General features: G+C 53.4%; 1 protein-coding gene across 4 annotated transcripts in view; it reads right to left on the bottom strand.

The window, feature by feature from the left end:
• WDFY1 (WD repeat and FYVE domain containing 1) overlaps positions 1-7,647 on the bottom strand; it is a 117,405-nt gene extending 109,758 nt beyond the window's left edge. For all 4 annotated transcript variants that reach the window (XR_012024926.1, XM_072812919.1, XM_072812920.1 and 1 more), the window contains exon 1: positions 7,434-7,647. Coding sequence is in view for 3 of the 4 variants with exons in the window: in XM_072812919.1 (XP_072669020.1) it covers positions 7,434-7,570 (137 nt within the window). In the remaining variant the exon portion in view is untranslated. The remainder of the gene's footprint in view (positions 1-7,433) is intronic.
• Between the last annotated feature and the right edge of the window lie 4,086 nt (positions 7,648-11,733).

Raw genomic sequence — 11,733 nt, 5'->3', positions numbered from 1 at the left:
AAGTGATCCCCAAATGGTTACTGTCCTACTTCATACGGAAAAAAATTTTTTTTTTATTTCCACATGCACACAGAGCAAGCAAACATCTTCAGCTTTTGATGAGATTAAAATAATTACATGGGAAATAATAACAGACAACATGTGCAAACTGCTTTCCCTGTGCTGGGCACTGTTCAGTGCACTGTGCATATTAATTATCCTAATTCTCACAAAACCCTGATGTAGGCACTGTCCCCATGTCACAGATAAGAACACTACGGCACAGAAAGACTAAGCAACCTCTCCTAAGGTCACACGGCTGGGACTCAAACTCGGGCCTTCTGGATCCAGGACTGGCTCTCGACCGTGCCATAAAAAGAAAACGATCCTCACGACGAAGGGCCACTCCAACAAAAGGAAAAAATCCTTCCTCCTTCTCCTTTCTTCGTTTTGTTTTCTAACAGAGTCCACTTTTCAGCACTGCGTGATGACAAAAACACAGCAGTGAACACCCCAGTTTAATGTGTAAGCCAACAACTTCCAGCTATGCCAGGTTTTCTCCTAAGCGTAACACTTTAAAAACTCAGGTTGTTTATTCAAAATGACTTCCGCGTGAGCAGCTAAAAATATATAATTTTTCCCTCAAACTACCTTAATGTGCTTAGAAACATCTGAAAGGAAACAAGCGTATCAGGATAAAAAGCTGGTTTATAACAATGGCAAGAAAAGCAGATGCCACACTTTAAAAGTTGGATTTCTATAACTGCTACTGTTTACCAGCCTAAGTGCAACATCCTACAGTATTTTAAAACACATGAGATCTGCCTTTGTTTGACTTAGGCCAGACAAGTGAGTTTCTGGCGGAAATCAATGGTGACCTCCATTTTTGCATCAGGGCAAAAGCATAAGCACGCTCATCCTCAAACTGTTTTCCAAAAATGAAGATGGCAGGATGGCAGGCTTATTTCTTTTATCTTATTTAAATATTTTATTTTGGGCAGCCCACGTGGCTCAGCGGTTTAGCACTGCCTTCGGCCCAGGGCGTGATCCTGGAGACCCAGGATCGAGTCCCACGTCGGGCTTCCTGCATGGAGCCTACTTCTCCCTCAGCCTGTGTCTCTGCCTCTCTCTCTCTCTCTGTGTCTCTCATGAATAAATAAATAAAATATTTTTTAAAAAATTATAAGTAACTTAATCTTTTATTTAAATTCAATTTGCCAGCATATAGTGTAACACCCAGTGGCCTTATTTCTAAGGCTGTATCATGAAGTCTTTTCTTTTAAAAATTCTATGCTTCAACTGATTCTAAAAGTATGGTGCAGTCCACAGCAAAAAAAAAAAAAAAATCAAAGGGCAAATGTGTCCTGGGAATGGGTTCTCAAGGTCTCAGCACATTTCACTTCTGTTCAGAAAGCTGAGTCTCACTTTCTGTTTCCACTATCAGGAAAATGGTTACTGTAGTTCAAATTCTACAACTTACCACCCAGGTTTGGTACTTTTCTTTTTACAGTTTCCTGGCTAGAGAGAGTCCTACTTTATTAATTCGACAATATTTTTTTAAAGATTTATTTATTTATTCATGAGAGGCACGGAGCCAGAGGCAGAGGGAGAAGCAGGCTCCGTGCAGGGAGCCCGATGCACAGCTCCATCCCTGGACCCCCCAGGTCACGCCCTGAGCCGAAGGCAGAGGCTCCACTGCTGAGCCCCCCAGGCGTCCTGATTGGAGAGAATATTTTTTTTTTAAGCTTTACAAATGCAGCATACTTGGCATGTTCAAAAATGCCAGTTCCCAAGTTCAGGCAACTGCAAACTTAAGTTAAAAACACACATTCAGGTGTAGGGTAACAAGAGTGCAGTAATGAGGCCCTTAACAGAATGTACAGGCAGGCACACAGGGGAGCAGTGCCACCTTCTGTTGACCCTTCCGCGGCAGGAACTCCGACGGTTTCTGCTCAGACCCCAAAGCTCGGCACCCAAAGCATTACTAGTGACTCCTGGTGCGAGGGGCTCAGGCTGGGCATTCCGTAGCAGGTTAACACTCCCCGAGGGGACGGTGTGTATTCAGACGTGTCCCACACGGTTTGGTTTTAATGGGAAATAGACGAGTACAGGTAACTGATTCCAGGCAAATATATCCCGGAAAAGGACACAGAAGAGGACAGAGTACAAAGTATTCGCCCCTCGTGCGCCTGCAAGGCAAACACTGTGCCCACTGTGCCCACAACACTCGTGCAGAAGAGCGGTTCTCAAAGTGGGGTTCCTGAACCAGCAGCATCAACATCGACATCACTGGGAACCTGGAAGACATGCAAACGCTGGGGTCCCATCCCAGCCTCGCTCAATCAGAATCTCCATTTGATTCTGATACATGCTCAGGTTTGAGAACCGCTGTCTGGGGAGACCAGAGAAGTAAGTACACTGAGCCTAACCCCGGCTGTCTCAACCACGGTGCTACTGACATCTGGAGCTGCTAGTTCTTGTAGTGAGGTCCTGTCCCGTGCCTTACAGGATGCTGGGCAGCATCTCTGGCCTGACCCTCTAGATGCCAGCAATCCCCGCTATAGTCCTGCCAACCAGAATGTCCCCAGAGACTGCCACATCCCCCTGTGGGGGCAAAATCACCCCTTGTTGAGAACCACAGGCCTAGTTTAGAAAAATGGGCACTAACTTTAGGCAACCCTCACATCTCACTTTTCCTCTCAAAGTGCTCTCACGCCAGTTCTCACTGCTTTTAACTTTTATCAAGTGAATTAACTTTAGCAGGAGCCTACTTTAAATTTAAAAGTTGCCGTTCTGAGCATTACAGCACAAGTTATATTAGAAAAGGTACAAACTTCAAAAACAAAAAACAAAAAAACCAAAAACCTAAAAGGAAGGAAGGATAGCTGAATTATAGCCAAAGGTGGAATCCTAGCATGTCACACTTGCTGCCAGAACAGTCGATCGTTGACGGATACCAACTGGATTCAGTTTCTCCAAATGCGCAATAGGGCCCCCTAGTCGCACCTGGGTTCAAATCTCAACCCAATCACTTACTAGCTACTAGGCCTTGGGCAGTTACTTCAGTATCTTTGTGCCTTGGTTTCCTGTCAAAGGCCCACTGCCATCGGAGGCACACACCCACCGTCTGTCCCGTAACACTCCGGGGGCCCAGGAGAACTGCTTCTGCGGGAAGACGGACAGACACACCGCACGGGATAAAGACTACACACGGAAAAAAAAAAAAAAAAAAAAAAAAGACTACACACGGTCCCATCTCTTCAGGTTGGGTTTTACCACCAAGGAGTTTTCAGGCCCAGTTTACGAACCAACCAACAGAACAAGCCCACCTTCGGCTTTTACAACACACTGAATCTTGGAGCTACTGATAAGGGAGGTGCCTGTACTCCCCACCTCGTGGGGAACGTGAGAGGGATGCAGCCCCATACAGAGGTCCGACTCTGCACCAGTAGGGAGCACGGACTTTTATTTCACTAATTCATTTATTTTTATTTTTATTTTTATTTTTTGAGAGAAGGGACTTTTAAAAGGTTTAGCCACTGTTATTTCCAAAGTACAAACTCGGGTCCTGTCACTTGCTTTGAAATCTCTGATGGTTTCTTACTGAAGTCAAACAGCCCACATTGGCGTACGAGGAAGGCCTTCCAGCTCTCAGGACTCTGTCCTGCTGCGGCCACTCAGATACCCTTTGCTCCGGTCACCTACAAGTAACCGTGCTCCCTTACTGCCCCTTGCTCTTTCCACCTGCCTGGGACAGGGATGTGCCCCTCTTCTTCCCACAGCCCACTGCTCTGTCCAGGGACATCTCCTGAGGCTGTCCTTAAACCCTGGCCCCAAGGACATGCTCCCCTCTGTGTCTCCCCAACGCCCTGGAAGCTGACAGCACAGAGCCATCTCGTCACCAGTCTGTCCAGCCCTTCGGTAACAGATTTTGGCATCACTTGTCTTTCTATCCCACAGGTCCAGCACACAGTGTCTAATAAATGCCTGTCTGATGAATAAGGGTGGTCAGAGTTCTGCTTCCTTAATATGCTGGTTCCATCAGGTCAAGAGCCATAAATATCAATGAATCAGAAGTCAGGAGGGCAAGTGCTATGACTTTTGATCCCTGTTGTATTCCCTAAGCCTGGCACTCAATAGGTACAGTATCTCTAAATATATGAATGAACGAGTGCATGAAGGTATGAATGAATGAATGAATGACTAAAGAGTACGGCACATAGTCATGACAATGTTAAAGATACACCACCATATCCAACAACAAAAAACCCATAGCCACGTGCTTCCATAAATCTCACGAACTAAGGCACCTGCTAAAAAGCATCCTGCCTTCAAGGAAGCTCCAGGGGCATGAAACACAAGTTGCGAACACAAGGCTTCACCCCTCACCTGGTCCAGTCATCGGCAAGGGCCCTGCTGGGCTCCCGTGAAAAACTAGGCTGATCTGAGGCTCCCCCGGAACATTTCAGTCCCAGAGCAGCTAAGTAATCACTTTCCATAAAACATTTACCAGCACTGCTCCTGGCCAGTAATCGCAAACATTCGGCAATTCACCCGACATCATGAGTCAGGAATACGATATTTTGCTGCATAAGATACCTAAGTTTTATAAAATGTTGTCTGCATCCAAGTTCATGTCCTGCAAATATCATTATGGTGTCCTTCGCCCTTTTGCCTTTTTTCCACCTTCCCTTCTCCTCTCTTTTCCTTGCTGCTTCTGCAAAGCAACAGCCAGGTCCTCGCAATAGCTCCTCTCCTCCTTTGAGGTCAGCTCCCTGCAAATGAGCTGGAGAGGCCACTGCCTGCTCATAAAACAACGGACTCAAAAAGCAAAACACAAAGGTTGACTAGGCACCGGGGGCTTCGGGTTCTCTGTTCCCAGTCAGGACAGGCCCTCAACGGTACTTCAGAAGCTCTATGCCTACAAACGGCGGGGCAGTGCTGTCCGCTCTAAGGGGACAGGGCAAGTACCTGCCGTCTTCCAGAAGGCCTTAGGACTTTTGGAGTTCACCATTTAAGAGCACTCATTGTGGGAGGAAACCGAATTTCACTGGCAAACATCAGTCATTTCCTCCAAATTCCCACCGTAAAGCCACAAACCTTTTAAACATTCAGGGCTTTAAAAACACTAAAGTTTTAAAACAAATAATTTCTCTTCAATCCAATCACACAGCCCTGGGCAGACCAAAGAGCTGGAGCCTGGGTTGCGTTCCGGCTTCACCAGCATCTCTGTGACTCTCCAAGGGCCTCAGTGTCCTTCCTCTTGGATAAAATGAGAGAATCGGATCAGATCAGTGATTCCCAAAGTGTGGTGGGCAAGTTGTCATAGCACAAGAAGGAGATGACTTTAGGCGCACAGCTACGTGCTTTAGCTGAGTTGAATTCTTTGGGGCAAGTGATACTGGTTTTCCATTAATGGTGGAAAATAATGTTTTCTTTCAAAGAAAAAGCAAACCTTTTAAAACATAAGTCCCCTTTAGGAAAAAAACAACTATGTGATAAGTAAGAGTTCAGGTGGTTCTTACAGCTGTAAAGAAAAAAAAAACTGATCTAGGGACCCCGTGTTGTGCAAAAAGAGTTGTCAAGGCAGCATAAAGCAGAAGAAAGGGATGGAAGCTCCTGGAGGTCTGCGGAGAGAAGGGAATCCCTGGCACCCGGACGCGGCGACCTGCCACCAGGCTCCTGGCTCCAGGCTCCGAGGCTTGGAACCGACCACAGCCAAGGGCCCAGAAGCCCTCCTCCCGCCCCAGAGATCAAGCAGAGCCCCACGAGGAGGGCAGGACCCGGATCCCAGGCTAGGCCCGGCTGTTGGGGGCACTGCCTGGAGGAGCTCAAGGGGACGCCACCCCCCCCAGCAGCCGGCAGAGGGAGTCCCCCCTGGAATGGGGGGGCCTCCCGGATCCCAGGCTGTGGGGGGGTGGTTACTGGCTGCAGGGGCGCTGGGCAGGGCTCCCGTTTGGAAGGGGCAGGGATCCCGGGCTGAGGGGGTGGAGGTCCCGGCTGGCAGGGGCAGGGATCCCGGGCTGGGGGGGGGGGGTCCCGGCTGGCAGGGGCAGGGGTCCCGGGCTGGGGGGGGGGCGTCCCGGCTGGCAGGGGCAGGGATCCCGGGCTGGGGGGGGGGGTCCCGGCTGGCAGGGGCAGGGATCCCGGGCTGGGGGGGGTGGGCGTCCCGGCTGGCAGGGGCAGGGATCCCGGGCTGGGGGGGGGGGGTCCGGGCTGGCAGGGGCAGGGGTCCCGGGCTGGGGGGGGGGGCGTCCCGGCTGGCAGGGGCAGGGATCCCAGGCTGGGGGGGGGGGGGGTCCCGGCTGGCAGGCGCAGGGATCCCGGGCTGGGGGGTGGGGGTCCCGGCTGGCAGGGGCAGGGATCCCGGGCTGGGGGGTGGGGGTCCCGGCTGGCAGGGGCAGGGATCCCGGGCTGGGGGGAGGGGTCCGGGCTGGCAGGGGCAGGGGTCCCGGGCTGGGGGGGGGGCGTCCCGGCTGGCAGGGGCAGGGATCCCGGGCTGGGGGGGGGGGGTCCCGGCTGGCAGGGGCAGGGGTCCCGGGCTGGGGGGGGGGCGTCCCGGCTGGCAGGGGCAGGGATCCCGGGCTGGGGGGGGGGGTCCCGGCTGGCAGGGGCAGGGATCCCGGGCTGGGGGGGGTGGGCGTCCCGGCTGGCAGGGGCAGGGATCCCGGGCTGGGGGGGGGGGGTCCCGGCTGGCAGGGGCAGGGATCCCGGGCTGGGGAGGGTGGGGGTCCCGGCTGGCAGGCGCAGGGGTCCCGGGCTGGGGGGGGGGTCCCGGCTGGCAGGGGCAGGGATCCCGGGCTGGGGGGGGGGGGTCCCGGCTGGCAGGCGCAGGGATCCCGGGCTGGGGAGGGTGGGGGTCCCGGCTGGCAGGCGCAGGGGTCCCGGGCTGGGGGGGGGGTCCCGGCTGGCAGGGGCAGGGATCCCGGGCTGGGGAGGGGGGGGCGTCCCGGCTGGCAGGCGCAGGGGTCCCGGGCTGGGGGGGGGGGGGTCCCGGCTGGCAGGCGCAGGGGTCCCGGGCTGGGGGGGGGCGTCCCGGCTGGCAGGCGCAGGGGTCCCGGGCTGGGGGGGGGGTCCCGGCTGGCAGGGGCAGGGGTCCCGGGCTGGGGGGGGGGGGTCCCGGCTGGCAGGGGCAGGGATCCCGGGCTGGGGAGGGTGGGGGTCCCGGCTGGCAGGCGCAGGGATCCCGGGCTGGGGGGGGGTCCCGGCTGGCAGGGGCAGGGGTCCCGGGCTGGTGGGGGGGGGTCCCGGCTGGCAGGCGCAGGGATCCCGGGCTGGGGGGGGGGGTCCCGGCTGGCAGGACGCAGCCGCACCACGGGGCGTCCGGAGGGGCGCGGGGGAACCGGGTCGGGGCTGGAGGGCGAAGGTGCGAGCCCCCGGGGCGCGGACAAGGCCGGGGCCGTGGGTCCCCCGCCCTCCGCTCCCCCCGCCCCGCCCCGCCCCGCCGGCCCGACCTGTCCTCGCTGGCGGTGATGACGCCGTCCTCCTTGGGGATGAGCAGCGCGGCCGTGACGGCGTCCTGGTGCCCCTCGATCTTGCTCAGCAGCGCGGGGCGGCTGCTCTGCGGCCTGGAGTGGATCTCGGCCGCCATGTTCGCGGCGGGGGCGGCGGGGGCCTCCCGCGGGGCCCATCAGCTGACGGCCGGGCGGGCGGGGACGCGCCGGGTCCGCGGGGCCGCGCCGCCGTAGTTCCCCGAGCGCTGCCGCCCGCGCCCGTATTGCCTGGGGAAGCGGCGCAGCCGAAAACCCGCGGGGGCCGGGCCGGGCCGGGCCGGGCCGGGCGGGGCCGCGGGGAAGGCTCCAGGGGCGGGGCTGGAGGCGCGGGCTCGGGGCGGGGAGGAGCAGGTGGAGGCTCCGCGAACCGGCCCCCGCCCGGCCCGAGCCTTCCGGAAACAACAGTGCGACGCGGCGCTCACCCCGCGGAGCCGGTGTTGGGAGCCGGTGCGCGCGGCGGCAGGAGCGCGGACCCCGGAGCGCCCCGCGCCATCCTGCAGGCGGCCCGGCCGGCGCGCTCCCGCCGAGCGCCTTGGTGGTGCTGACCGCAGCCTTCGGGATGGAGAGACGAGTGCCCCTGGGTTCTCACTGCAGCGAGGGGAAGCTGAGTCACTTGCCTCGTTAAGGTGGAGCAGCTCTCGGAAGAAGGGAAGCGGCGCCTGCTCCGGGAGCTGCCCGCAGGCCTCCGCGGAGCCCCTCCACGCCCCCACGGGAACACCCGAAACGCGAACCCGCTCAAGCCGCAGACATGAACAAGCCTCCCCCGACGCTGGCTGATGAGAGTGACCCCTGCCTCCCTACCAACCACAGCTTGACCCTCTGCCTAACCTTTCTGCCTCCGGACCAAACGAACACCTCCGATCACACAGTGATCCCCGTTTCCTGACAGCTTCCAGTCCAGTCCAGAGGAGGGACCTTCCTGAGACCCTCTCTGAAATCCTCTAACACACACCCAAACCCCACAACAAGTCCTTTCCATCACCAACGCCCCATGGATCCCTCCCGTGAAAGGCCTCCTCCTGCTGATGAGCAACCGACCCAACATGCTCACCTGTGACCCAACATGCTCACCTGTGACTGTCGCTGGTGCCTTTGGGGCCGGGGCGCATCCAAAGCTACTAAGTTGAAGGGTCATGATGAGGACCCAGAAAATCACTGACGTCGGAGACCTCCCCTCTCCAACCCACACTCCCCTTCCACATATTGTATTATTCTGCCTTGCGAACTGCAGGATTCCAGTACAGCTATGCTGCAGAGGGGGCTATCCAGAACTTTTTTTTTTTAATTTTTATTTATGATAGTCACACACACACAGAGAGAGAGAGAGAGGGGCAGAGACATAGGCAGACTCCATGCACCGGGAGCCCAACATGGGATTCGATCCTGGGTCTCCAGGATCGCGCCCTGAGCCAAACACAGGTGCTAAACCTCTGCGCCACCCAAGGATCCAGCTATCCAGAACTTAAAATGTGACCAATCCAAAACTGAGTTACAGTATAAGTGCAAAATACACACTGAATTTTAAAGACTTAGTGCAGAACAAATTTTTTAAAACAATAAGATATTTCAATAATAATTTTCATATCGATTACATGTTGAAATGATAGAATTTAGATATGTTGTGTTAGATATTTTAAAAATTAATGTTACCTGTTTCTTATTAGTGTTTAGTATAGCTAATGACTTTTAAATTACGTATGTGTTTCACATAACTGTCATTCATAGATGTATTCACTTATTCAACAAACGCGTTGTACACCTACTAAGTGCCATATGCTGACAAGACAAATAAGACATGGCTCTTGCAAGGCTTTTACATGTGATGACTAGACAGGCTACTGAACGACTGCTTTCACATTAACAAGTATTTCAAATAACAAAATTCATTGAGTGCCTGCTATGAGCGGGGCACCATTCTAAATGCAGCTGTGCTCCAAAGACACAAAAATTGCGCTACAATTAGAATGTATATTCCAATGAAAGAACCATGTAATAAAGTAAATAACCAAATTACATCGTATATTAGAAGGTGTTAAGTGCAGCGAAAAAAATAAAACTGTGGAGGGTGATAGAGGTGATAGAGGGTATTGCAATTTTAAATGGGGCAACATGGAAGATTCCAAGATACACTGTACAGTTTCGCCTTCATAGAAGGGAGGTGGTCTTGGGACCCCCAGGTGGCTCAGCGGTTTGGCGCCTGCCTTCAGCTCAGGACATGATTCTGGAGTCCCGGGGCCAAGTCCCACGTCGGGCTCCCTGCATGGGACCTGCTTTTCTCTCTGCCTGTGTATCTGTTTCTCTCTCCCTCTCTCTGCGCATCTCATGAATAAATAAATAAAATCTTAAAAAAAAAAATAGAAGGGAGGTGGTCAGCACACATTCTAGAGCTTGCAGACCCCTTCAAGGCTGAGAGCCACCATGGCTCAGCCACGCCCTGCATGGGGCACCCAAATTCAGTAACTACATGAGAGCAGAACACAGAAGCCTGGCCACGTCCCTATAGTGCAGGACCCGCTGATAGAGCTCTCTCCCAGGTTGGATGACACCTTGTCGGGCCTGTATTGCAGCTGACTTCTCCTGCCTAATCCTGTTACATCTGCCTCTCTTCACAGCTGTGAATCCCTAATAAATATTCAGCACGCCAATCTCTGCCTCAGCATCTGCTTCCAGAGGATGCAGCCTGAGGGAAGGCCTCATGGGGAAGCTGGCATTTGAGCCGACAGGGAGAGTAGGGAATAAACCCTGTAGAAATATGAAAGACATCCTCTCCTGGAAAAGGAAACAGCAAGTGCTAAGGCCCTGAGGTGAGAACCTGCCCGGGGCTGTCTAGGGAAGGCGGGGCAGCCGGTGTAGCTGGAGCAGAGTGAGTGAAGAGTACAGAGAGATGAGGAAGAAGGGTCACCAGACAGGACATGTTGAGAGTCCTGAGGCCATGGTAATGACTTTGGCTTTTACTTTAAGTGACACGGGAAGCCAGTGGAGGACTTTGAGTACAGGAAACTGCTTTAATCTGCCTTCAGTCTTAAAAGTCATGGGTGTCAGTTGGAAGGCTAATAAGATAAAGCAGTTGAGAGGTGATGATGGTTTAGCGCAGAGTGCAGGTGGTGTGAGGGCAGCAGAGTCTAGAGACATTTCTGGATGGTGGAGCCGATGAGCTTTATTGGATATGGGGTATGAAAGAAAGAGGAGTCGGGATCTGTGGGATGACCAACTGGAGGAATGGAGTGGCCCTTTTACCAAACCGGGGGAGATGTTTGGGCAAGAAGACAGGGAGTTCAGTTTTGGAGGTATGAAGCTTGACGTGCGGCAGATGTCCAGGTGGAGGTATTAGCAGACAATGAGGTGAGGGAGTTTTGTATGCACAACTGAAGAGCAGAGAGGCCTATACTGAGCACAGAAGCTCGGGATTGGAAGGGACGTAAACAAGGGGATGTAAATGACCCAGACCCTGTTTTCTGGGCCTGGGTCATAGAACTGAGAAATCCCCTTAGCATCTGGTTTACTGAATAAATAAACAAATTCATGAACGAATTTTAAAAACTGGTTAATTCCTCAGCTTTCTGAGTTAGTTAGTGGTAAAAACTCCCTGAGACCCTACATTTTTGGTTTCGTAGACAATGTTCTCATTGTTGTATTTACTGAGAAACTCTCAATACAGAGACACCTCATTTTAACATAACATTATTTGCTTCAACTACATTATTAGGTTATTTCCCCCAATAAATGGACTATTACAGAAATAACCGTTCCCTGTGCTTTCTTCTATTTATTTGATTAATGTTCAATGGATATTATTTTTTTACATGTAGTATAGATCATTGAAACACAAATACTAATCATGATCTTCTCCTGTCCCTTCTTAGAGAATTTGCTTCACCCAGAAATCCATCAGCTTGTTTTATGATATGTGCTAACCCCCTATTTCCTCTCTTCTTCCCCAAAGGGAGAAGCCTTATATAGGCTAGGGTGAACCACTCAGATTTTCCCTTTTGAAAGGTTAAGCTATGAGACTTAAATTGAGTTGTATCATCTATCAAAGAAAAACAAGAGCTACACAATAGTTAAAAACAGATTTCAGGGCACCTGGGTGGCTCAGTCCATTAAGCATTAAGTGTCTGCCTTGGGCTCAGGTCATGATCCCAGGGTCAGGGGATGGAGTCTTGCTTCAGGCTCCCTGCTCAGTGGAGAGTAGGGAGTCTACTTCTCCCTCTGCAGCACCCCCTATGCCCCCCCCATCCTGCCATGCTGCTCTCTCTTTCAA

This window comes from Canis lupus, chromosome 36, assembly GCF_048164855.1.
Source record: "Canis lupus baileyi chromosome 36, mCanLup2.hap1, whole genome shotgun sequence".
Taxonomy (NCBI): Eukaryota; Metazoa; Chordata; class Mammalia; order Carnivora; family Canidae; genus Canis; species Canis lupus.
Note: the sequence above shows the minus strand (reverse complement) of the source record. Positions and strands in the feature narration are given on the sequence as shown.